General features: G+C 52.0%; 9 protein-coding genes across 9 annotated transcripts; 3 read left to right on the forward strand and 6 right to left on the reverse strand.

Annotated features, from left to right (window-relative positions):
* Positions 1 to 116: 116 nt before the first annotated feature.
* Positions 117 to 2085, reverse strand: CCOS01_03780 (cytochrome P450 52A11; the record flags this gene model as incomplete). Its single annotated transcript, XM_060451963.1, has 5 exons — positions 117 to 191; positions 261 to 1276; positions 1335 to 1521; positions 1623 to 1840; positions 1896 to 2085. The coding sequence occupies 5 exons, from the start codon at positions 2083 to 2085 to the stop codon at positions 117 to 119; spliced, it is 1686 nt and encodes a 561-aa protein (XP_060318228.1).
* A 1179-nt stretch (positions 2086 to 3264) lies between these two features.
* On the reverse strand, positions 3265 to 4442 carry CCOS01_03781 (short-chain dehydrogenase/reductase; the record flags this gene model as incomplete). The annotated part of the gene is made up of 5 exons (XM_060451964.1): positions 3265 to 3470; positions 3567 to 3619; positions 3674 to 4089; positions 4204 to 4304; positions 4364 to 4442. 5 exons carry the CDS (start codon positions 4440 to 4442, stop codon positions 3265 to 3267), a joined length of 855 nt encoding a protein of 284 aa, XP_060318229.1.
* A 693-nt stretch (positions 4443 to 5135) lies between these two features.
* Positions 5136 to 6542, reverse strand: CCOS01_03782 (uncharacterized protein; the record flags this gene model as incomplete). The annotated part of the gene is made up of 4 exons (XM_060451965.1): positions 5136 to 5338; positions 5396 to 5485; positions 5540 to 5837; positions 5898 to 6542. The coding sequence occupies 4 exons, from the start codon at positions 6540 to 6542 to the stop codon at positions 5136 to 5138; spliced, it is 1236 nt and encodes a 411-aa protein (XP_060318230.1).
* A 1733-nt stretch (positions 6543 to 8275) lies between these two features.
* On the forward strand, positions 8276 to 9040 carry CCOS01_03783 (short-chain dehydrogenase/reductase SDR; the record flags this gene model as incomplete). Its single annotated transcript, XM_060451966.1, has 1 exon — positions 8276 to 9040. The coding sequence occupies one exon, from the start codon at positions 8276 to 8278 to the stop codon at positions 9038 to 9040; it is 765 nt and encodes a 254-aa protein (XP_060318231.1).
* Positions 9041 to 9457: 417 nt separating this feature from the next.
* On the reverse strand, positions 9458 to 10839 carry CCOS01_03784 (uncharacterized protein; the record flags this gene model as incomplete). Its single annotated transcript, XM_060451967.1, has 6 exons — positions 9458 to 9834; positions 9906 to 9973; positions 10034 to 10404; positions 10467 to 10534; positions 10594 to 10630; positions 10693 to 10839. 6 exons carry the CDS (start codon positions 10837 to 10839, stop codon positions 9458 to 9460), a joined length of 1068 nt encoding a protein of 355 aa, XP_060318232.1.
* A 2947-nt stretch (positions 10840 to 13786) lies between these two features.
* Positions 13787 to 15724, reverse strand: CCOS01_03785 (PEP5; the record flags this gene model as incomplete). Its single annotated transcript, XM_060451968.1, has 4 exons — positions 13787 to 13875; positions 13932 to 14192; positions 14261 to 15434; positions 15509 to 15724. The coding sequence occupies 4 exons, from the start codon at positions 15722 to 15724 to the stop codon at positions 13787 to 13789; spliced, it is 1740 nt and encodes a 579-aa protein (XP_060318233.1).
* Positions 15725 to 17108: 1384 nt separating this feature from the next.
* Positions 17109 to 18853, forward strand: CCOS01_03786 (FAD dependent oxidoreductase; the record flags this gene model as incomplete). The annotated part of the gene is made up of 6 exons (XM_060451969.1): positions 17109 to 17612; positions 17667 to 17947; positions 18033 to 18176; positions 18228 to 18337; positions 18413 to 18634; positions 18711 to 18853. 6 exons carry the CDS (start codon positions 17109 to 17111, stop codon positions 18851 to 18853), a joined length of 1404 nt encoding a protein of 467 aa, XP_060318234.1.
* A 787-nt stretch (positions 18854 to 19640) lies between these two features.
* CCOS01_03787 (uncharacterized protein) lies at positions 19641 to 20903 on the forward strand (the record flags this gene model as incomplete). The annotated part of the gene is made up of 1 exon (XM_060451970.1): positions 19641 to 20903. The coding sequence occupies one exon, from the start codon at positions 19641 to 19643 to the stop codon at positions 20901 to 20903; it is 1263 nt and encodes a 420-aa protein (XP_060318235.1).
* Positions 20904 to 22398: 1495 nt separating this feature from the next.
* On the reverse strand, positions 22399 to 23790 carry CCOS01_03788 (cytidylyltransferase; the record flags this gene model as incomplete). Its single annotated transcript, XM_060451971.1, has 2 exons — positions 22399 to 22519; positions 22661 to 23790. The coding sequence occupies 2 exons, from the start codon at positions 23788 to 23790 to the stop codon at positions 22399 to 22401; spliced, it is 1251 nt and encodes a 416-aa protein (XP_060318236.1).
* Positions 23791 to 24176: the final 386 nt, after the last annotated feature.

Here is a 24176-nt window from a genome sequence, read left to right on the forward strand (position 1 = left end):
GGCAAAACATCAGATTGACACCAAGCTGACCCCTCGATAGTCTGTATTTGACTGACAGTGTCTGCTTACACGGAAAACAAGCTATTTCTATACCTTATCGACGGTTCCGTAATATCTCAGGCTCCTGTTAGTGCCTGGTGCTTCACTCGGACCCTCATATTGTCAACCGGCCGGGCAGTAATTTGTCTCGTCTGCGACAAGTTAGTGAGGCGTGCTCTTGGGTGATCCTCCTAATGGACTTATCCTAATGGAGGGCTTACGTTGTAAAGCTGTGTATTGGACCTGTATTGCCCCTTTTCGTTGATGATGGGACGATCCTTCTCGTCCAGCGTAGCCTCCCCTAGACCGACCTTTTCAAAGACATACTTGCCCACAACACTAGCCAAAATCACCCTGGCCTCGATGTTGGCAAGCTCCTGTCCGATGCAGTTCCTAGGACCCCTCTCAAAAGGTCTCCATGCGGCGGCAGGAATCTCGTTCTCGCCAGCTTTGCCAATGCCCATCTTCTCGTCGTCATTCGTCGCCATTGACGTGTCCGTATTCCCGAGCCATCGCTCGGGTACAAAATCGTCTTTGGTGCTTCCATAGACGTCAGGGTCTCGCTGGATGAGAGTGGCACAGTTGTACAGAACCATCCCATCAACGCAGAGGCTGCTGTTGTCTGGTAACTGCAAGTGAAAGTTCGCGCCCGGAGGGCAAAGGCGCGCGGTCCCAGCTGGTGGGTATAGGCGCAGAATCTCCTTAATGACTGCCGAGGTATAGGTCATCTTCTGGGTGATCTCCTCACCCCTGGCGAGTAGAGCTTCCCGGACGACTTCGGGGCTCAAGTCCTGGCCGAAGAGACTCTCTAGCTCAGTCCGAAGGCTCTTCATTGCCCGAGGCGTCCTTGATAACTCGTAAAAGGCCCATTGGAGGAGGATGCTGGTGGTGTCGTGCCCTGCGAACATGAAGGTTTTGAGTTGATCCTTCGTCCCGTCGATGATATCCTGTGTCAAGACCTGTGTGTCTTTCAAGCTGAGAGCCAGAATACTCCGGCTCGATGACCCCTTGTCCTGCTTCACATCGTTGAATTTGCGACGAATGACATCCTCGAGGAAGACGTTGCAAGACTTGGCAAGTCGCCTTCGTTTCCTGCCCAGCTGTGGGTTCTCCCACCACTTCAGTATACCACTGCCCTCCCTGTATGAGGTTAAAAACTCCTTGTAACCCTTAATGAACTCTATTTGTTGGTCCTCGGGAAGCTGTGCGTTAAGATCAACATCCATCGTCACGGCACCTATGTGTCAATTTTTAGTGAAATGCTGCTCTGACTACAGAAACTTGATGAGACTTACCAATGATATCGAAAGTAAGATTAGTGCACAAAGGCTCCAGCTCAAACTCTTCACCCGTCCTGACGAGTTCGTCGAGTTTGGCGAGGAAGGTCTGAGTCTTTTCCAAAATTACTGGCATCAGACTCATGAGGTGCTGGGGAGCGAAGCCAGGGTTGAAATGCTTTCTCATATCTTTCCATCCGGAGCCCTGCGAGAAGAGTCCAAATTAAATCATATTCTGACGGATGTTTTCGCGTCCATATTCTGTAAAAAGAGAACAAACGTGAAACATGCGAAGGAACTTCTTACTTGAGACATTACGATTGACTTCTCGCCCAGCAGCGGTGTGAGATACATCATGGTGTCGGACTTCGGTGCGCTGTAGGGCCACATCTTTGATTGTCTTGATACCTGCTCCGCGATCTCATGGCTTCGGATGACCAGTAGGGGCCGGCTGACTGGACGAAGGTCTAGAAGCATGATGGGAGGGTTACCGATCTCCTCGAGCATATCTCCCATGGTGGGATCTGCGAAACTGAGATTAGCCCACAGCACCACATACCTCCCGTCGCTAATACGGACCGAGTTGAGAGTCCTTCTCATTGCGCTTCACGTGGTGCTCGTTTATGGCCTTGAGGTGACCCCATACTATTGAAGGCTTCAGCTGAGGAAAGTTGGCGTATTGCTTCAGCCGGCGATAGCTGAGGGCAGAGTACAGGTACAAGAGAAGCGCCGGTAGCGCCAAAAGCGCCACTGACAAAGGACTTAACATGATGAGATACCACTCTCGACTCCCAAGCAAAGCTCTGCCAGAAATTCAAAGCAAGTTCGGATGCAGGCCCTCAAAGGTAGCTGAAAGCTGGCAACTGGGTGTGGTCATGGATATAAAGAGTGGTGGTTCCCATACCAGCCTGCATCGGATGTGTAGATTCCGTTTCAGCAGGAGCATGGATGACCAGTCCACCCTTTCAGTCTGGAACCCAGTGGCCGCCAGCGCGACCAGCGCTATGATGCCTCGACTTACCAGTAGCCTGTAGGAGCGCGCCGATTCGTTTGCTCGCTTGCCTCCAGGACGTACTTGGCTAGGTTAAGACACAAACATTGGGAAGAGGTGGTCCACATCCGATTTTCAGCTCCCCCATGATGCCTACTTCTTTGTTGTTCTTTCATTGGTTTGCGATTGTGAGTTCGAGGTTGTCCGCCCCAAATGGGTGAAGAATGTAGCCAATCTCATGTCTCAGTGGTTCGCGTGGATTGGCACATTGCGGGAGGGTTGTCCAGCCGAAGCCAAGAACTCCAGTCAGAACCTAGAATAGCGGGAAGATGCCGGATGGATAATTGCTCCTTCCCGGTACTTGGAGGCGTTGATCGCGAAACTTCTCGGTTCTGGTTGGCTACATCCCTTGTATCCATGTGTTTGCGGCACGTTAGGGTGACATCACCCCGGTTCAGATGTGCAGGAGTAGCGGGGGCAGCCTGCTATGATCTCCGCATTTCTCACACTCAAATAGTGCCGTTTCCCCTGGGTTTCGCTTGTAGGAGCTTTTCCGAATGTCACGAATACGAGCCATCGGAAACATGAGACTTGGGCTGGTCAACATCTGAGACTGCATCTTTTCACGATGAGCGATCACTGTCGCCCATGATATCTTGAAGCGTAGAGAAGAATTAGCGTAATTAGCGTCACTTCATGCGTAGACCTTGACCTATCTCACAGACCAAGCTATTCTTTGTGCGCTAGACATCTGTTCTTTTGAAGTTTTGATAAAGTTCGTTTTTCTCTCGACCACAGCCGAGGCACAGTTACCTCTCGATGGACCACAAACTTCAATTTTGTTCACAAAACAAACTTTCAATCTCAGGTATATCACCAAAAGAACGAAGGACTGAGACTATATCAAAGTTGTTGTTTAACGTCTCTCAAGTATTCACACTTGCAACTCCAAGTCGCTCAATAGCTAGACGGCACGATTCCAAGCCTTCCACCGTCTGTTACGAGCACATTGCCGTTGGTGTAAGCGCCTGCCCTGCTAACCAAGAACAACACAGCGCCAGCCATATCTTCTACGTCTCCCGCCCTCTCTTCAGGAATGGTAGTCTTGGGCCAACCCTCCTTGTGGGCCTCGACCGTTGCCGTTGTCATCTCACTCGGGTAGACTGTAAATTGAGATTAGTAGATGATTGAAAATCCTGCCCCATGGACTCCGAGTCAAAACGAGTGCCCTACGTGGCGTCGGAAGGAAGTAGACTTACATCCAGGTGCAATTACGTTGGCGCGGATGTTGAATGGGACCAGCGTGGTGCTCCTTATAGATGTTAGTCTCGAGGCCGGCTCTTGTAACTCTTTCAGGACCGCTTACAATTGCTTGAACATGTGCACCACAGCTGCCTTTGACGCTCCATAAGCGAAGCCCATCGGGTTGCGGTTGTACGCGCCAATGCTGCTAGTCGCGATGACTTGGCTCCTTTGCTTGAAATTGCTGCGCTTGTTACCCTCATCGAGAAGTTCCAGGAATGCTGCGACCGTGAAAAACACGCCGGTAGCGTTCACAGCAAAGGTCTCGGTGAAGTCCTTCTGCTCCCAGCCAAAGATAAAGTCGCGGTACTGAGCAATGGTCGGGTTAGGGGGCAAGCCCTTGAGAGCCGGTCCGCCGATGCCTGAGTTGGCGATGACGACGTTGACGTATCCGTGAGCCTCCTTGATCTCTGCGACCGCTCGCTCGAGGTCGCTCTTTGAGGTGATATCACCTTGGATGGTGCGAATGTTGCCGTTTTTCTATTCACATTTAGGGCGCCAACATCAGTCGTCATATCTCTCGAACATAAGGGCCATGCATGACCGGTATGGATGATAGACTCTGCTGGGCCCAACGCTCTCGCAGAAACTTACAGCTGTCTTTGCCGCCTGTTCCAAAGCTTCTTTCCGTCGGCCGATGATGTATACAATTGCCCCGTTCGCCTCGAGGCCTTGTGCAATCATGAGACCGATGCCTAGGTTGAATCGTAAGCAAACACTGGAGGGTTGCTACTGCGGTTGATGAATGACGTACCAGTTCCCCCACCCGTGACTACGGCGATGAGGCCCTTGACGCCGAAAAGGTCGGCAGCGTTGAGGTTTGGAGAAGGCATCTTGAAACACAAAGATTGAAAACCGTTTCCCGTTAAATTGATGTGAGTTAGCGACTGGGCATAGAGTTATTGGGCTGAGAACCGTGTCATAAATGTCCGAATAGTGTAGCTCGGTGGTTTAAGTAATTAATGGTGTCCGGCGGGGTTCGGTGGAATGGCCCGCACGACCTATGGCGACATACTGCACCAAGTCCGTTATCCATCACAATGATCAGTTGCGAGTGGCTGCTGACCGCATGCAGTCTGATCCCCGATGTTCGGATGTTGCGCGGTCCTGATAAGTGGAGAGCTGTTCGCCGGGCTTACATTAGGCTTTTGTATGTCGGGAAAACGGCAAGCTATGCTTCTAGTCCTTCTACGTGCATTTCCCGGGACACCTTATTAATCTCAAGGCATCGGACCATTCACGTAGGTTTTACAAGATATTAAGGCAAATGTACAGGCGTGGCGCCGATAGAATGGGTGGCAGTTTACACTGACAAGTCGCACAAATTTCTTCAGACCATCTCTGAGGTGCTGATATGTATGATTCTACTTGACTTCAACACGGACGTCCGTAAATGATACTTCCACTTACAATTTACCTGGAGTCCCCAAGCCCAAATTGAATCAGCATGTCCTAGCAATATTGAATTGGTTGGACACAAACAAGCCTGCCACCGACTGCATCTATTCTTTTCAAGAATGAAGAGTTCACAGAGACTTGCACAAGCACTCATCAGGGTTTTTCAGCCAACCCTCCAATCGTGCTCCATCTCTTGGAACGAACTTAGCCTGGAAACCTTTCGGTTTGGCAACAAACGAGAGGCCATCAAGTCCTTTAATCGGATCGATCTCCATAGAATCCTTACCGTCTGCAGGCAAGATCTTGAATCGGGCGATCAAGTGCGAAAAGGCTGTGTGTAAGGCACTGTGTGCAAGATGAGACGCTACACACATTCTGCCCCCCATACCGAAGGCGAATTGATGCGCGTATTGATCCGGTGCATCTGGAAGCCAACGCTCAGGGGCGAATACTTCGGGCTCCTTGAATAGGTCAGGGTCTGGCTTGGCGGTCAGTCTAATATGACACTTCATCTGAGTTGTGGCAAAGTCACCTCTGTTGCATGACCAGCTGTTCAAGAAAACCAGAGTGTTGGCCGGAATTGTGGCGGACTCCCAGGTGGCATCAGCGTATGTCGCCTTCGGTAGCGCGAGCTTCAAGACGACAAAGTATCTCGAGATCTCTTTTGTCAGTGCATCTATGTAGTCAATCTTTGTAGAAGCATATGTGTTGGATGATTGCTGTAGAACACCAGCATCTTGGATGGCGGCATATGCTTTGTCTTGAATATCAGGGCGGTGTGCAAGTAGAAGAATAGCCCAAGCCAAGGTAGGCTGGTTCGAGTCGGCGCCCTGAAATATGTCAGGGCAAGTCCATCATGAGCTTCCGGTTTAATTGTAGGATGAACTTACTGCCATCATACTGAGGCTCACACTGATCAACTCCTCTCGCGTCAGGGTTGCCGACTCAGGGTCTTTCAGAACAGCACCTTGAATGCAGGGCTTGTCTTTACCTCGAGCAATCTCGTCTTTTAGTCGGCTGAGGAGTATGTCGTTGTATTCCAATCTTCGACGGCCAATGTCCCCAGCGTGATTCGTCGGTGTGGACTGTAAACCTAACACACTAGCAATCGGCTCCCAGTATCGCAGCAAGGGTATGTAGTTAGTGTAGTTCTTTCCTGTGTCGCGAAGTTTTGAGATCTCGGATTCGACATAAATTATCTCGGAAAATAGAGGATCTTCCACCAGGGACTTGACATGGGAGGCTCTTGTCCCATAGTTGAGCGTCAGGCTAAGATTGAGGGCAAAGCGCCTGACAGCCGGACGGAAGTCGAGATCCTCCGAACCACCACAGCATTCTTCGTATAGGTCTTTGAGAAACTCCCGTGCCTCCAAATTCAAGATAGGCGCGTAGCTTTCTACCCGCGGACGATTCAATGCCCCAGCTGCGAGCTTGCGGCGACGTTTACAGGAGTCGTCCCATGGGCTGGTGCCGATACTTGTAACGGCTTTGCTGACCTTTCCATGGAATACATAGAAGGTTGGTCGAGAATTCATCGCATGGCGTTGTCCGAGAAATAGCTGTTTGGCAGACTCTACAGTGTTGACGACAACAGCCGTGGTATTTCCTAGCTGTATCTGGAACACGGGCCCATACTTCTTTGCCCAGACTCGGTATGTTTCTGCTGGTACTTGGTCTTGGTTCTGCGTTGTATCAGTTACTTTCTCCAAGAACGATCACTCATGGTATATAAATGTTCAGTTACCTGGAAGAGGTTGCCAACCACAGGCCACCCAAGAGGACCAGGAACATGTTTGATTTTACCTCGATGCCTCTTTATTTCATTTTGTAGTAGATAGCCGACCAGAATAAGAACAGATAGAATTAAAGCTTGTCCTAAAAACCTCGTGAAATTTATTTGGGAGAAGGGGTTTGTTGCGGTCATCGTGCTTGAATGTTACTATACCTAACGTATGGAATCATGCAAAATATGAGCTCTGCTTCAGATTTGAGGTGGACGATGTAAGTTATCTCAAGGGAAGCACCTGAGGACCTTCTTCTCTAGTGTGTAACAAACAAAAATTAATCATCGACCCCGCCATGTCGCAATATTCAAATCCTAGAGGTCTTTCGCACACATGCAGCGAGACTTGGTCAAGAGGATTACGATTGGCTCCGTGTGCTGCAACATGCGCCAAGAGGGGTTCAGAGTACCCGAACTCCGTGAACATTGCTTGAGCGTAGCCTTGATTGCAAAGATATATGGATTTTCTAAAGAAAACAGCCAATGGTGGGAGGAAGAACGTAATCACGTCAAATCTCCCATTCTCGATTACACCGGTAAAGATGACGCCATTGCCCGGCTGAATGACGGACTTTGAGGTCTTCGACAGACATCCCAATAACGCCGCGGGGACTGGCCGACGTTCAATGGCTGCTTAAAGATGTAAATGGCCGCCTTAATTCGAGCAACTCAACCAGACCTGGTCTCAAAGCTACATGCCTCTTTCAAGACTCTATTTCTCTCAGAGTACTTACGTGATCCCAAAGGCGCTCAGTCTCATATCGCCAATGTTGGAATCCTTCTAAGTAAGTCTTCCGGTCAAGGCGATGCAAATTTGAGTTTGCAAAATACTTCAACTAGCTTATATTTGAATTCCCCTAGGCGTGGCTCTGTTGTTGGCTCGCACCATTCATATTTACTTTAGCTTTTTGAATCTTGAAGATGGATTAGTTCGGTAGGGCCGGCCGGAGAAACGACTCAAGTCGACAAACATATTTGCACCACGTTGAAATGATAAGAGCGTGTATGTCCATGTCCAAAGTATCAGGGTGGCATCCGCCAGGCCAGATCGCCTGCTATTGACAAATAGAGAAATGCACACAGAACTTATTCAGTTGACTGTTAGCCAAGGTAATGATAGACATCGAGCATGATTTAGTCAGCCAGAGCTGCCTCCGTCAGCATGGTCAGCAGGTTGCAGCCACTAAATCGGACATAGGCGTCTTGAGCAAATCGTGACGTCTTATCCCCGAATTTCTATCACTTTATTCCACTATAAGTCGGCGCGGGGCACGGCCTGAGCACGGATCGGACGATCAATGACGTCCGTTCCCATGGGAAGTCCAGCCAGCACCACTGTAATCAATTCAGTGAGCTGTGTATGAGTAAGTATATAAATGGGAGGTATGCTGATGGTCTAACTCAAGACCATGTAATCAGAATCAGATATTGGAAACATCAAACTGTACTTCAAGACACCACCATAAAGTTGAGACTGACTACACAATGGCGCCCAAAGGACTCGCAATCATCATCGGTGCAGGGCCTACTTCCGGCGCAGGGATCGCTCGAATTCTAGCCAGCCCCCAACATGGCAACTTGGCAGTTGCGCTACTTGCCAGAAACCCCGAAAATCTCCAGAATCTTGCGACCGATCTACGCAAGTCTTCCAATGGCATACTCCACCCCTTTCCTACAGACACTGAGCCCGAAAACCTCCGGCGGACTTTCCAACAAATCGCAGATCATGCAGACTTCAAAGATCTCAAGCTCAAGCTCGCCATATACCACGTCAAGAACTCGAGCAGGAAGCCATTCCTCGAAGAAACGCCAGAAGCTTTCAATGACAGCATGAGCACCTTCACAACCGGAGGCGTTGTATTTGCGCAAGAAGCGTTGAAGCTTATGTACGCACAGAATGGAGGGCAGACGCTTCTTTCCGATACTGAGGGTGCGAAGAAGGGCACCATCATCTTCACGGGCACTTTGGGAGCCATGCGTACAAATCAGCAGTACGCTGCCTATGGTGCATCTCGAGCAGCCGCGAGGATGGTAGCCCAGGCTATTGCAAAGGAACACAGCAAGTTTGGTGTACACGTGGTTCATGCTATTGCCAATGGCGGAATTATCGATGAAGAGAACGAGAACACCAAGACCGGCAAGCGGATGCGCGCGGAAGATGTTGGAGAGTTGTATCTTTGGTTGTCACAGCAGCCGAGCTCCCTCTGGACGCATGAGTTGGATATGAGGCCGGCACAGGAGACTTTCTAGGAAAGGAAGTCAAAAGTTTTGGGAGAGAATGTGGTTCTAAAGTAAGAGTTGTCGCTCGTTTAGAATCATTATTGAAAGATTCTGGTTGACAATGCAAGCGTGTTACCTGGGAAGTCATCTACTTATAGTTCCATCTCGGACAGTTTCAATATTGGGCCTCCCTGATAAGATCAAGTTGCGTTCCAAGTATTCCACAATTCCTAGACGCCGTGATGGTTTTCTACTAGGTATGTTGAGAAATTCACTGTTAGTCCGTTACATGATCTACAGCAACTTGCTAGGGACCGGATCTACTCTCGAACTCCCATTACATGTAGCATTATGAACACGTTGTCCCGTCGCCTCTTGGTCTATGGTCCTACAACACTGCTTTTCTCTGACGCTAAGATGATATACTCTTTTACCGATTCACTCTCTTCAAACCATATCACGACCTTGAGCCGGCGGTCTCTCTTCTGTTGAATAACACTCAGCCACCATGGTGCCGTTTCCACCTCCTTGTCGTACCAAATCGGCTTGGCTACCGTTGCGGCTGACAATCTCTATTTTTGTTTCAATGGCGATGTTTGTATTCGTCTTGGTAGCCTTCCGACTCCGCATTGACTGCATGTGATGCGAGTCTCCGGCATTCATCCCACTGTAAGCGTTACCTGATCGATACCCACTGCGCTGAGTGCTCGCCAACAGTTTCGGGAAGGCCTTCACTATGAGTGGCTTTAGTGCAGGGACAGAGGCACAGGCAATGGCGACGTTGATCTCTATGCCGGACCAGGTTGCAATGTGGACTCCATCTCCTATTCGCGTGATGTTAGCCTGATGATATACTAGTTGCTTTATGCCGGATCCTCTCCAAGTTCAGTCTTACGTGATGTGTCGGTAGATACGGAAATCTCGTAAAGAGAGTAAAGCCGAATCATAGAAGTCACACAAACACTGTTGTAGAATTTGTCAGTTGTAGACCAGATCAAGAAAGTCTGCTAAACAGAGACTCACAATCCTCCCACGGCGAAGACCATGATGAGCGCAATCTTCTGCTTCTTGGATATTTGCAGGGATTTGATCAGTGGTATGGGAATACAACAAATGATAATGTCCGAGAGAATGTTCAAAGCTGCGTTGGAAAACCAGAAAGCCAAGCGGTTCATGCACTTCCCCGTGCCGTCGCCCCAGAAGGCCTGTACGGGAACACACATGAAGATTGATCCAAAGACAGTCCAGGCACCGTATACCGCGAGCACAGCCAGCATGGTCTTGCAAATCTTCTGTGTTGTCGGGATCTTGAACACGCGCAAGTATGAGAAGACGATCGATAGCTTGCAAAGCAACAGAGCTAGATTGTAGGTCGGAATCGTCGCCCAGAGACACTGCCGATGTGAAATATTAGTACCAATCCTCCGATTACATTCATCTGTAATTCCTAACTGACCTGGAAGAATCGGACCAGGTCATCTTCTGCGATGATAGACATCGGCATACCTAATCCATACTTGATTTCTGTGGTGTTGTGAGCAACGTTTCTTCGATGTTAGCATGTGCCTAATCAAAATACTCACGATGCATGACAACGACGCAAAAGCCGATTGAGGCCGCCTAGTTGAAGATCTCAGCTTCCCCATCCCGTTTCCACCTGAGAGTTGGTAAACTGAGCTTACCAATGCGGCAGGCATCAACCAGTCATCGATTCCAACATTTTGCACCACCACAATGCGCGTGTATAATCGCAGCCCAACGAGGACGAAAGAAAGAGTTGTGAATATTATGCTTGTGACGAAGACGGAGACATTGGGTCCCGCAACCATGTTGAGAACTTACGCGCACGGCGCCAAGAGGAGGAATGAACTAATACCAGAAAGATTGTAAAAAGCTAGAAACATGAAGAAAAGGAAACTTTGAATGTGAAGCATGAAGAATCTGCGGATTTTCGGAGGCACGCGCGGCGAAGAGCATTCAGGAAGGATATCATATTGAATAGGTACCGTCATTTTCACCCGCATAGTTGCGCAGTTACAGCGCGATCATATTACCATTACTTGAATCTGTTCCAGGCTGAGATGTCTGCATGAACGGGGGCATTCCAACACTCGAAGGGGGTCTCATTCCTGAAGAAAGTCGTTCGGGTTGTGGGCCCGGATCGTCCCCCGGCTGAAGCTAGGATGAGCCTGCCCCATGCAACATCAAGGGCAAGTCGCGCCGGGGTCTTCAGGGGATAGCATTCCTTCTTACGGCTATACAACGATCGTACAGCCACGGAGTACTCTTAAATCCCCGCCACGTATCCTACCTTGGCATCCAGGAAATTGGCTAACCGTTTCCCAGTAAACAGGTTCGGCACCAGCAAAGACTTTGATGGTGCGACAGCTTGTGAAAGAAGGAGGAAAATCAGGTTTCTTTATCCGGATATCTGGGGCTTCTGGAAGGTATTGGAGACTTGAAGTATCAGAACTGGGCCATTCAGGTGCTATAATGCCACTGTATAAGCTCTACCAGCCTCTGGCGGACGTAAATTCTGATAACGCCGACCTAACGATCTCACATTGGGAATTGCGTGCCAGAAGTCCCCATTCGACTTTGACGACTTCATTCTTCTGTATGGGTAATTCTCGGTCCAGACTTGGCCCCCGACTCTTGCCGCTCATGCCACGCGGTCCCTGTCAAGAACATCTCGATCTCGATGTGGTAGCTCCGGTACCATTATGAACTGCGCCGTTTACACTCGGGTATTACTGAGAGTTATTCTGACCTTCGACCCGGGCTCGCATCTTCGGGGCGATCGTCGCCCGAGGGCGCCGAAAGTGGTCATACTTCTCGGGAGATACGCTGCAATGGTAACTTGAGTCCATTTCCGAGCCTTGAAAATCAGTACATGTATCCCGCGATCTAACGGCAAGATTTAACGAGAGGAGTCATCTAATGCGAATTAGAGTATTTGTATTCCCAAAGGCTTGATTTTACATCTTGGGAGGTATCGCCATTCAGGCCCAGGGAATTTGTACTCTCTCTGTGTAGATTCTACATCTACCTCTTAACTGCATCTATTAAGCGTTACTACATGTACGATACGCCACGGTGCTCCCTGTTACGGCGTAGAAGTACCCACCTTTGACCTACCTCAGGGCATCCCGCCCATAGTAGAGGCTACTTGACATATCGCGTCGGAGCTGATTCCGTTTCTGCAAGTAGTAAAAAACCTCTCGAAGCCACACTGACACATGATGGAACCATCCGTGCTCTGTGAATGTCACATTTACTTACCATATTCTGCATGGATCCCTCGGTATAAGTCCGATGAATCTTCGTTGCGTCGGTGTTTAGAATAATCTCTCAAACCCTAGAAGTCAACACAAATAACGCTGGTGAGCCCGAAGGATTCTCTGTTCTGAAGCTGGTTGGCTTCATGCCCCCTTCAGACTGTATTGTATATACCTATTGTATTAATCTGTGTCTTGGTTGTTCATTACGGGTTGTGTAAGCGAGTATTACTCATTTGACTGTGAACGAAGTTAAGAGATGCAAGGGATAAATTTCGCAACTCGGTTGGTATCTTCGCGAAGTTCATACGATCCTGGCCAGGGTCGACCAAAATACCCACTGGCTGGGATACAACCCCAGTCTGAACCTGCAGCGACCCGTCCAGCTACTTCTTTGGCCCTAAAGGGGATTCGTTTCCCGAATCACGAATGCTACACCTTCTACGCGCAAATTTTCGGACCCTCATAGTGTGATTCTGCTTCATGTCAATAATCCAACAGATGTCTAACGTGCGATCTTCACTGATACATCAAGACTTGAAGTCGAAGCAGTCTTGCTGATCAGCCAAGTCTGGGCAGAAAAAACAAGAGTTTAAAATCTGGGCTTCCCCAGAAGGAGAAAATCGACTAGCGAGGATCCCCTGCCCTCGGCATCACTTGGTCCGGGCTTGCCCATCCACTGATCACTCATCCCTGAGAACGCCCGCCGTATGATCGAACCCAGATGTGATTTCCAATCAGTCGGCATGTTCAAGATCTCGAAGTCTGTGTGGCATTGTCTGTTCGGACGACCCTTATACCGATGGAAACGCAACGGCCTGGCCCCTTGAGTCCTGGGTACGAATAGGTATTCGTAGTCGTAAAGGGCTGTGTCAATGATTCATGCCACCCTTGCACCAAGAACTGGGCATGGTGGAAGGAGCCACAATGCTACCTACGGCTATGAGGGGCCACTTCCCGATGTAAAGTCCGTTTACGACCAACAAGGCCCCGGTCCCTGTGTCTTCAAACTGCCACCAACAGAAAAAACAAGTATGATCCACATCTCTAACATTGGATATGCTACCTCGTACGATATTTGCAGGAGTTGAGCTGTTGGAACTGGGAAATACAACTCTTCAACAATACGCTGCAGAATTTGATGCAGGATATCGACAAGGTTTCGGTGGAAAGGCGTAACCGATATTGCACGAGAGATGGTGTAGTAGCTCAACGGGGCACTTTCCAACAAGAGGAGCACGCCATAAGACTCATGCACCATTTTGATAGTTACTTTCTCGAGTCTGATTCAACATGGCGCGCGGACGAATGTCCGGAGTTCGCTCCGCACGCCTTGAGGCAGCATGTTGAACAGCAAATGTGAACTAATTTGTTGATAGAGCAAGTTTCTTATTACAATTTTTACAATCTTCTCTAGTTCATAATTGCCGATTAAGTTTGAGTTTCATTCTAGGCGAATTGGGAGCAGGACATCAGCACGAATATCAGGACACTAGGTTTACTTCGAGTACAAATCATCTTCCTTCTCAGCCGGAGCGTCGATATGCATGTTGAACTCATTTTCAAGCTCAACGAGGAAGAAAGCACCTGCAGCCATTGATTAACTAGAGAGAAACAAGGTGGGTAAGTAGAATAGAACTCACCGATGGCAGCAACAGCTGTAATAGAGCCGGCAGCGATCCAAACGTAACGGAAGCCAAGGCTGTAAGTCTGCAGAAGCGCACCAGCACCTGCCTGGATGATGTCCAGTGTGACTCCCTCAATCTGACTCAATGCAGCGTTATCATGAGCAACCAAGAGACCAATAAATTGTCCAAGAGACGTTTGAGGAAGTCCAAGGGGCAGAACAGCCGCAGCAATATTGCTAGGCATTCTCGAGAGCTGGTCGGTGATGATGGCATTGTCTATTGAAAGCCCTTGTTAGCAAGCTTTTTTCCTCGCGTCTCCTCCAGCGCAGAGGTCTGGAACTTACAAATTGCGAGACCGATGGATCCGCCCAAAGATCTCACGCCAATCATCAGACCACTGGTGATGGCAATGAGTTCCGGAGGAGTAGATAGCTGTGCAATCGTGACGAGTGTGCATAAGCAGATACCCAGCCCGATACCCAAGAACACGGGGTAGCCCCAGACAGGGTCTGAGGTGCTCGGTGTAGTCGTAGCCATGCACACGAAGAAGATAATCATGGACACAAAGGCCACGACGGTAGGCCAGCGGACGTTACGTGTCTTCGAGCACCATAACCCAGCCAAGACAGCTGAGACGCCATAGACAATCATGGTAACACCATACCGGAGCCCGGTGCGCAACGAGTCCGTCTCATAGAGCACGCCGACCTGGAAAGCAAAGTAATTGTTGGCCGCGAAGAAGACAAGACCCTCAACAAAGACGCAGACCAGCGCGATGGGGAAGTTGCGTCCGTTCCTGAAGAGCCCGTGGTGGAACATGCCGTCCTTCTTGAAGCGCGTCTCGTACATGGCCAGAGCGATGCAGAGCGCGCAGCCGACAACGAACGGCGCGACAGTGTGCGCGTCGGTCCAGGGATAGGGGTTCTGAGACCATGACAGGCCCATGCAGAAGAGCACCAGGCCCGAGGACAAGAGAGCGTACCCAACCCAGTCGAGCTTCGCAAGCTTCTCAGAGACGCTGAAGCGTGTCTCATTTGCCGTCTTTGGTGGGTTGTACAACGCCAGGACGAGGGCCGTGGCGACAAAGTAGATAGCCGTCGCCATGTACCAGTAATTCCTCACACCCGCGGCGTTGCCGTTGCGCGTGAGCGCGCCGCCGGCTAGGAGCGCCACCAGGCCTCCCATTGCGGCCGACAGATTATCGGCCGCTTGCGCCCACGGGCGGTAGCGTCGGGGTAGGACCTCTGAGGCGACGGCGTGGAGGAGGGGTTGGGCGCCGTAGGAGCAGCCCGTGATTGTGAAGCCGGCGATGGCCATGCCCATCGTGGAGGCGCGGGCTACGACGATGGAGCCGACGACGCCGCAGGCCGTGAGGCCGATGAGGAGCCAGCGGCGGCCCCAGTAGTCTGCGGCCTGGGAGACGATGGGGGAGAGGACGACTGTCATGATGGCGATTGTGGAGGTTAGCCAGACGCTCTTGTCGCTCTCCCCCAGTACGGCGGCGATGTTTTGGGTTTGCTTGTAGAGAGAATGCAAGTTAGATATAGCTGATTCTAATAGGTAGTTTGGCAGAATCATGGTGAACTACTCACAGCTCCGGCGCCGACAACGTTGATGAGTTGAGCAAAGTAGATGAAGCAGACGGCAAAGACTGTGAGAAACGTCTTTGCGTGCAAGTGAGGAACCGGCTCATCGGAGCCTTCGATACTCTCTTTGGGTTCATCACGACTGCTCGGAGGAGCTGCCGGGGCTTTTGCTTCGCTCATTGATCCAGTTTCCTGGACATTGTCGGTGATGATATCCTTCATGGTTGACGTTTTGGCGGTCTATGATGCCGTCGGCTACTTACACATTCGGAAATGAATCAATGGCTGGAAACAGAGGAGGTGATGAAAAACGTAAACATCAAAATGGAAAGTCTACCCAAAAAACGCAGGTTGTTATTCCCCTTGTGTCTCCTTCATAATCAAAAACATCCTTCTCCCACGTCCCGCCCATCCTCGATGCCCGCCCTTGACCAGCCAAAGTCTTCACAGAACAAGGGCTTCTCGACCCCGTACGATTGCTGGCAAACTCCTCATCGTCTTCTCTCATCTCGTCCGCTGTTGCATTCTGCTCTATATCGGAGGTTAGAACTCATGCGGCAGCTCAGAGCAAGGGACCCAATGACCCCGTCGTCCATCCCAGCTATAAGTCGCAAGGGTTACAATTCTCACGGAAGGTACCAAATTGATACCCGGTCTTGTAACCCATGAGCCCTGGCCGCCCTCTTCAGCGGAGCGCAAGACCCCTGTTCCCGGATCATTCCCTGTCGAGTAAGACCCCTGGGAGACGACCTCCTCGTCTGCAAGAACTTCCAACCAACCGTCCCAAAAGTACCACTCCACACTAGTGTATCTACACAGTCAATGGCTCCAAAAACGCTGCTCTATGTGCGCATATGTCCATTGAGAATCTCACCCACCCACCATTGCCCAAAGTCCATACTATGTATCATGACAGGAGCGTACGTGTCGACGTTCCATTGCTAATGTAACACTTGCCCCGCCAATTGCGGCACAGACTCGGACCAGCTGCTTGTTCACTGGGGCCTGTTCGACCGGTCCCCCTCGCCCTGGCTCATCGTCCGACCTGCTCCCAGATTCCCAGTCAAGAACCTCAAGGGTTCCCTTCATCTGGCACGATCGAGACGTCTCTGGCCCATGGATCTGGTGTTTTTGACCGAGCTCCGTTGGGAGGTAATGGGTAGGTTGGACCGCTGCCCCCGTCGAAAGATGCATCGTCATCTGTAAATGGAAACGTGATCCGAACAGAGTCCAAACCACTCTCCATCACCACAGGGACTTCGGACTCTGGACAGTTAGAACCGAGCATCCGTAGGGTCATGTTCTCTGCGAAGCTAACTCCGGCCCGCATCGTCTAGTGCGTGGACCCAAGAGGCCAAAGCCTAGGTCCATCATCCAACCTACGCGATTCCCACCCGCGGTCGAGACGTAGACGCGCCCTTGGCATCTCACTCCCTCTCCTTCTCAGACGAACCGTTTTGTTTGACATATACACATCATCTGAAGAGAATCTTTGCTACGTCTCCAAAGGTCTGTGCGACCATCTCTTACCCGTTGAAAGGCAACCCCAGTTGTCGCTTCGAACCCCAACGGCAGAGTAAAACTGCGAGAGTTGCTCTCACGTCCAATGGCACCCCTCAAAATTCTCATCGCAGGCGGCGGCATCGCAGGCCTCTCCGCAGCCGTAGGCCTCCGCCGCGCCGGCCACGAGGTCCACGTCTACGAGCGGTCCGCGCTCAACAACGAGATCGGCGCCGCGATCCACGTGTGTCCCAACGCCGCGCGCGCGCTCCTCGCCTGGGGCCTCGATCCCGTGAAAGCCAAGTTCGTCCTCGTCAAGTGCAGTTTTCGCGCAAAGGGGGACACGCTGGAGAAGTTCCACGTCGGCACGGAGGATTATATCGAGGAGCGGTACGGCGCGCCGTGGTACTTTGCGCACCGCGTCGATTTGCACGAGGAGCTGAAGAGGTTGGCGACGGAGCCTGAGGGTGGTGTTAACGGTCATGTCAATGGCAATGGCGTTGAGGAGGTAAATAGGACCGAGACGAATGGTGCCAATGGACATGAGAAGTCGAGGGCTGGATTAGGGCGGCCTGCGACTATCCATTTAAAGAGCGAGATTGTGGCATATGTAAGTGGCGACTGTCCATATCACCCTCGTAGAGTCTGGCTAACACGTCTCTAGGATCCCGAGGGAGCTTCGATAACACTGGCTTCCGGCGAGAAAGTCACAGGCGACGTGGTGATTGCGGCAGATGGCGTCCACACCATTGGAGTCGAGGCGATCCTCGGCCGCTCTAACCCTGCGGTGCCTCAAGGGCACTACAACTTTTGCTTCCGTTTCCTCATACCAGCTGCCGATGTCGAGGCGGACCCGGTCACGCGCTTCTGGAACGAGGGCGACGATGGGCGGATGAAGTTCCTGGTTGGAGACAAGAAGCGTCTAGTCTCGTACCCTTGTCGAAAGTAAGTCCCAATCTTCTACACTACGGTAGTAGTTGCGGGATGAGTAGGAAGCACGTGTTATTCGCCTGTGTGCTAACTCGAGTAGCAATGAGATCCACAACTTTGTGGCCATCTTCAACAACGACGATATTGAGAGTACCAAAAAGGAGGACTGGCACGCCTCTGTAAGCAAAGAAAAGCTGCTGGAGAGATACTCCGAATTCCACCCAAGCGTCTTGGCCATTCTTGAGTAAGAAACCTCAGTTCGTGAATACACGATCAGTACTCACACCGTGCTTAGCAAGGCTACTGAGGTGAAGCAATGGGCACTCCTCTACAGAGCCCCAATCCCTACATGGACGAAGGGGAAGTTGACGCTGGCTGGCGATGCCGCGCACCCCATGCTACCACGTGAGTTTCAACGACAGCATATCCGGTCATACTCCCATGCCCATCTACCGATTGCTAACAGATGAGCTACGTCAGACCAGGGCCAAGGCGGTGCGCAAGGTATCGAAGACGGCGTGGCTCTCGGCATCGCGCTGGCCGGCGCCGAGGTTGAAGACGTTGAGTCTCGTCTGCAAGTGTATGAGAGCATTCGGAGAAACCGCGCCAGCGTGATGCAGGTTTTCAGTAACGCTGGTCAAGAGGAGCCCGAGTTGATACGGGAAGAGGCGGCCAAGTTCGTTCCCGGGGACAAAGTGCCTAGTAAGTGCAAGCTCTGTGAAGGCTTCTGATAGTGAAGGTGCTTGTGTGAAGAAGCCGCTGACAGAACGTGTTGCAGAAAACCCGGAAGAGTTCTTTGCGTATAACTTTGGGTACGATATCATCAGGGATAGCGTCCAGCAGGTGCAAAAGGTCGAGCCGTCGTTTAGTCTGCCGCCTACGTTTTTCCAGAATGAGCCAGGTAAAGGCGTCTATCCCTGAAGCTCGAATAGGGCGAGTTCATCCGGGCCAAGGGTGATCAACGGTGCGTCCCTGTCCATAGGCTTGGAAGGTTGGGAAACGACACCCCTCAAGAGGGTATTTAATACAAATGAATCAATTGGACGTTGTTGGAATGGCCCTCATGGTTCTAGAAGCAAAGTTTCGTATGGTTTGGAATGTTTCTGGAATTCTTCCAAAAGTGGCTGGGGGTTCTGTGATGACGCACCGAGGAGCTGCCCCTCATGCCCCCTGGAGCTAACGGGCCGTCCCAGGTTTGACACGAAAGCTGAAGCCTGAGGGATAATGTCATCGCTTTGACCTTGAGGGGTTTTCAAGGCAGCGCCAAGGACTCGGTGCATGAGAATCTCTTCTAGTACAACTACAACTCCAGATAGTAGTAGTACCGGTGAAAAGGTGTCAAGGTGAAGTTGAAGATCGCCAAGTCTTTGGTTCTTGGGAACGGCTATCCGGAAGCGGCTCCACCGCAACATCCCCCGCCAATCGCCGCCAGGGTCGGGTACAACTGCAGCTGCATCCATCCGACGGGCAAAAAAGACACAGGAATTCGCTGACCGACTGAGCACACTCTTTGTCTCTCCCAGCTTTTTTTTTTATTCCCTCGCTCAGACTCGACTTGCTGTAGTCATTTCCTGTTCGCACCCTGTCTTTTGCGTTGGAATTTGATCGTCCGGCAGTCTCTTCATTTCTCAGACCCTGCCTCCATTCCTCGACCATCCACCCCTCACGCCTCCTCATACAGCTTCTCACTCAAGTCTGCCTTTCGACCATGGCGAGATCTTCCTCCTACTCAGATGCTCCCACACGGGACTCTGGATATCGTGAGCCCTATGGCTACCCAACCTCATCCGCGCGGGACTCGAGATGGGACGTCGCTGAGTACTCCCTCAGACCGGCCGCCAGAGGTCAAGACTCTTCCTCCTCCGCCAGGCAGCGCTCACGATCCCGCTCCCGTGACGCCAGACCCTCCCGCGACACAAAGCACCGCAAGAAGCGACGCAGCGGTGGCGGAAGCGGAAGCGGCAGCTCATCATCGTCAAAGGACCCCCCAGAAGCCACCAAAGGAAACACCATCGTGAGCTCAAACAGCAACGCGGCCTCCTTCACACCAGCCGCCATGTTCAGCAACCTCCAAAACGCCTTCCACGCCTTCCAATCCATCCCGAACCTCTCCACCTCAACCTTTGAACTGGGCCCCCTCCCCGACACCCCCGTGACGAACCTCATCAACCCAAAGAACCTCCACCCGCCCCCCTCCCAGGCCGTCCTCCACGACCGCCTCGCCACGAACCTGCCCCGCCACAGCAACGTCTACCTCATCCTCCTCGTCGGCACCCTCCTGGCGACCCACTGGCTCGTCCTCGCCGCCCTCTTCGGCGTCGTCAAGTTTGGCTTCTTCATCCAGTCTTACAACGGCCGCGACCTCGCCCGCGACCTCGGCGTGCGGAAGTACGCCTCCACCCAGAGCATCATGTCCGGCTTCACCGCCTTGGCCGCCATCGTCGGCCTCTGGGCCTTTTCCTCGCTGTTCGGCGTCGTCTTCACCCTCGTCAAGGTCGCCGGCCTCGTCCTTGTGCACGCCGCGTGCTTTGACGTATCAGCCGCAGGCGGCGGTCGGCCGACGGGAGCTGCTGCTGCTGCTGCTTCGGCACCTTCACCCGTGCCAGGCCAAGGGTTCCTGAGACCGCCTGCGGTGCCCGCGGGCTGGGGCTTGGTCTCACGGGAGGCGACGAACGTGGCACAGCTGAGATCTGCGAGCGAGGGCCAGCTCAGGTCCGCCAGCGAGGGGAACCTCAGCGGCAGCGGCAGCGGCGGCGCACCGCCGTACCCGAGCGGGAATGGATGGTACGCGGGCGAGGGGCACACTGGGCCCCCGACGCCAGAGACGTACGCCGAGATGCCGCGGACGCCGCGATCCTTTGAGGCATATGCTCCCGGTCCCCGAAGGGAGGAGCACGATGCCGGGGATTTGGCATATGGGTATTACGACTCTGCTCGGCCCCAGAGCTATGCATCAGGCAGGTCGTACTAAAAGGACCACGTAGCTCTGGCATGATCAAAAAGCAGATTTGACGAAGTGATGTTCAAGCTTAGATCTGATAGATAAAAATAGCACGTCACTGGTTCACAGTCCCAGGCATGCCATGTCCATATTCCACGACGTTACAAGAATCCTCCTAGTTCGAGTGCGCAGTTGTGGCATTGACAGAAGACCGAATTGGCCAATCAAAACTTGTCCTGCTAACCCGGCTCTCACGCATCGGAGCCCAATAGCTCACAGCCTGCGGCGAGGATGCAAGGAATCGGGTGCCCGTAAAGGCAACTTTAGACATGGTTGTGCGAAAATCACATTTGGCAGGAAAAGATGTTAGCCACGTTTGTGGACCTCGACGTCCACGGTGTAATGGATGCCGCGGTGAGTATTGGACTAAAGAAATCAATCTTCCTTGAACCAAAATAGAGAAAGACCATGGGAGAGCATTGGTGTATCTCGGAGTGTAGTCAAGGTATGCATCACTGCCATTTTTTGAAAAGCATGTTTTGTTTTTCTTCCTCGCGCCCAGAGAAACAAGCTCCAGCGCGCAACGAAAAAAGAAAAAAAATCAGAGCCTGTCAGACGTCCATCGACACCCACCCCTTCCACGCGCCCAAAGGCAAGACCGCGATAGGGGACGAGATCATCACCGCCCTCTATACAGCACCCCCTCACAGGGAGGGAGTGCCGCTTTCCTTGCGGAAAGTGCGAGGGCAACCAGAGTTCTTCACTCTAGGGTGTCGAGGATATCAATCATCAACCAGGGTGGGATCTGTAGCTCCTTTAGGGAACCAAGAGTAGGTCGAATACTATAGAAATGATTCTCTGAAGTATTGTCGACATGAAGAAAAAAGAAGAAGAGAAAATCCTAAGAGCTGCGGTCGGGAGGCGACCTTTTATAGAGGTTGGAGAGGTGCGGGAGTGGGTCTTTGGTGGGGGACGGCATCAGTAAGTGCTGCAAGGCTTTGGGCCAATGAGAATTCGGTTTGGTGAAAATTGATAGGTGGATGAGTACGTACCTGGGCTGGAGATGTAAAAAATCTGCATCGTGAAGATGGAAAGAGCGGGTTCGGAACGGGAAAGATGCCTGGGAAGATGTTGGTGAATCAGGCATCAAGACGTCGGAAAACTTCTCTTCTTCATATACCGATTTGACGCTGAGAGAAGCTGTCTGGCGGTTGAGAGTAGCGTCAATCAAAGGGGGAATGGGTCAATGAGATCGTCCGGATGCCGATGGGAGCCCCTTTGAGGTATGGTATGCACTATTGCATCAACAGCTCAGTCCCAAGGTAGATAAATCACATCGTCAAACCCCGGGTACATCTCTGAAGCTGTGGCACATGCCCGAGTGCTGAGATGTTTCGTGACCGGCCGCTCGTGTGGATTTGAAGGAAGGAAACACGCCCACCTGCCAAGTCGAGAGATAAAGATTGAACAGATTGATGGAGGCACTCAACGGCTGTGATAATAGCTATTTCGAGAAGCTGCACTCCTAGATGGCCTGCTGCCGTTTGAAGCCAACGAGGTTCCCTGGCTCGATGATGTCCATCAGGAGGACGATGAGTCCATGTGCCCATTCGCCAATATCAACGACGTCTCTGCGAACTTGCCTCCTATCCTCGATTATGTTAGCGTGCAGCAGAATCTGCCCGGAGGCCTACGTAGACGAAGCAGCACACGAAGCCCTCATCACCCGCTTCCTGATCTCAGAAAGTCAACATCCCCCTGATATCAAACTCCACCACCGCACTCACTCACGATACAACCCCTCGCCGAGCACCCATCCCTTCACCCTCGCAGTAACCAACCGTCCCAACATCTCCTCATCCCTCGCAGAAGCAGCCTCACGCACCTTGGTACTACTAACAACCTCCTCCCCCTCATCCCTCCCCCTAACCATCTCAACCCTCTCCGCCCACGCCCGCCGTCCACCAACATCCTCCAGCCCACCATCCCTCAAACTCTCGAGGTACGCAACCTGCTCCCCCTCACCACCCCATCCATCATCCGTCCTCATCGTGATGCGCAACCTAGACCTGTCCAGAAACGGATCCAGCGCCCTTCGAATCGGTGCCTCTGCCTCCTCCACTGCTGTCCCTCCCGGTAACGAAGAAGAAGAAGAAGCATGATAGTACTTTGGGTTAAAGATCCGGATAAGAGTATCATATCCCGCCAAATACACCTGCTCCGGCTCCCCTCCCCCATCCCCTCGCGCATAAAACCTCGTGTCCGAAATAGCCTGACTCTTATCGTGGAAATACGGCATCGTCGTCAACCCCAAGTCGACCTCAACATCCTCCTCCTCCTCCTGCTGCCGCTGCTCCTCCTCGACCCCACCTACCCCCCTCCGCCGCACCTCATCCCTCAGATCCCTAGCAAACGCATACATCATCCCCAACCGAACCTCAAACGCCGCAGGCTTAGGCTTCTTGTCCGCGTTATTCACAGCAAGCAGAAGCAGCACCCTCACAGCCCTCCTCCGACCCATCTCCCCAGCCGCACCCGACGACGAATCTCCAGCTCCGCCGCCCCTCCTCGTCGTGGTCGTACTCCTCCCCTTCTGCAAATCTCTCACCGCAGACGCCGCCATGCGTAGATGCGCAAGCGTAGGCGGGTTAAACGAGGAATCCAGCACGACGAGGCTGCTCTCCACCGGCCCCGCCTTCACGTCGTCCCGGTTCGGCCTCCGCGGCGCCGGCGCCGGTGTCGATATGCTGAACTCTCCGCTAGCCTCTCCAGCAGCTTCTCCTCGGGGAGGAAGTGTGCAGACAACGCGAAACGCATCCTTTGAGGATTGAAATGCCGTCAGGCTCCGGGCGAAGAAGTCGACGAGGGCTTTGCGGCCGTTCATGGCCGGGTCTGGGTCCGTGGTGTTGGGTGACATTTGTGAGGGGGTGCGGAAGTGAAGTTGGCGCAGTGAGGTACCGAGTATATACGAAAGTGAGGTGAGACATCCGGCTCAAGCGACGGAACGGAGGTTCGGAGAGGGAGTTACGCTACGGTGTGTGCCATCTGTGTTTACCCCGCTACGTGGGGGTCAAGTCAAGGTGTCTAGCATCCATTCTAAGCTCACTCATACCATGTGGGGAAGATCAAGTTAAGTGCCTTACTTGAAGACTTTGCTTTAGCGCAAACAAATGAGAAGATGGGAAGCAGATTCGAAGGGGTATTGTTTTTTGACAGGAAAACAAATCTATCAGTATTCGACAGACAACTAGAGTATCGTACAGCCAAGTTCCCTTTCCACAACAAAACCAACAAACATAGTTC

Source organism: Colletotrichum costaricense (genome assembly GCF_030867565.1).
Source record: "Colletotrichum costaricense strain IMI 309622 chromosome Unknown Scaffold_3.1, whole genome shotgun sequence".
NCBI classification, from domain to species: domain Eukaryota; kingdom Fungi; phylum Ascomycota; class Sordariomycetes; order Glomerellales; family Glomerellaceae; genus Colletotrichum; species Colletotrichum costaricense.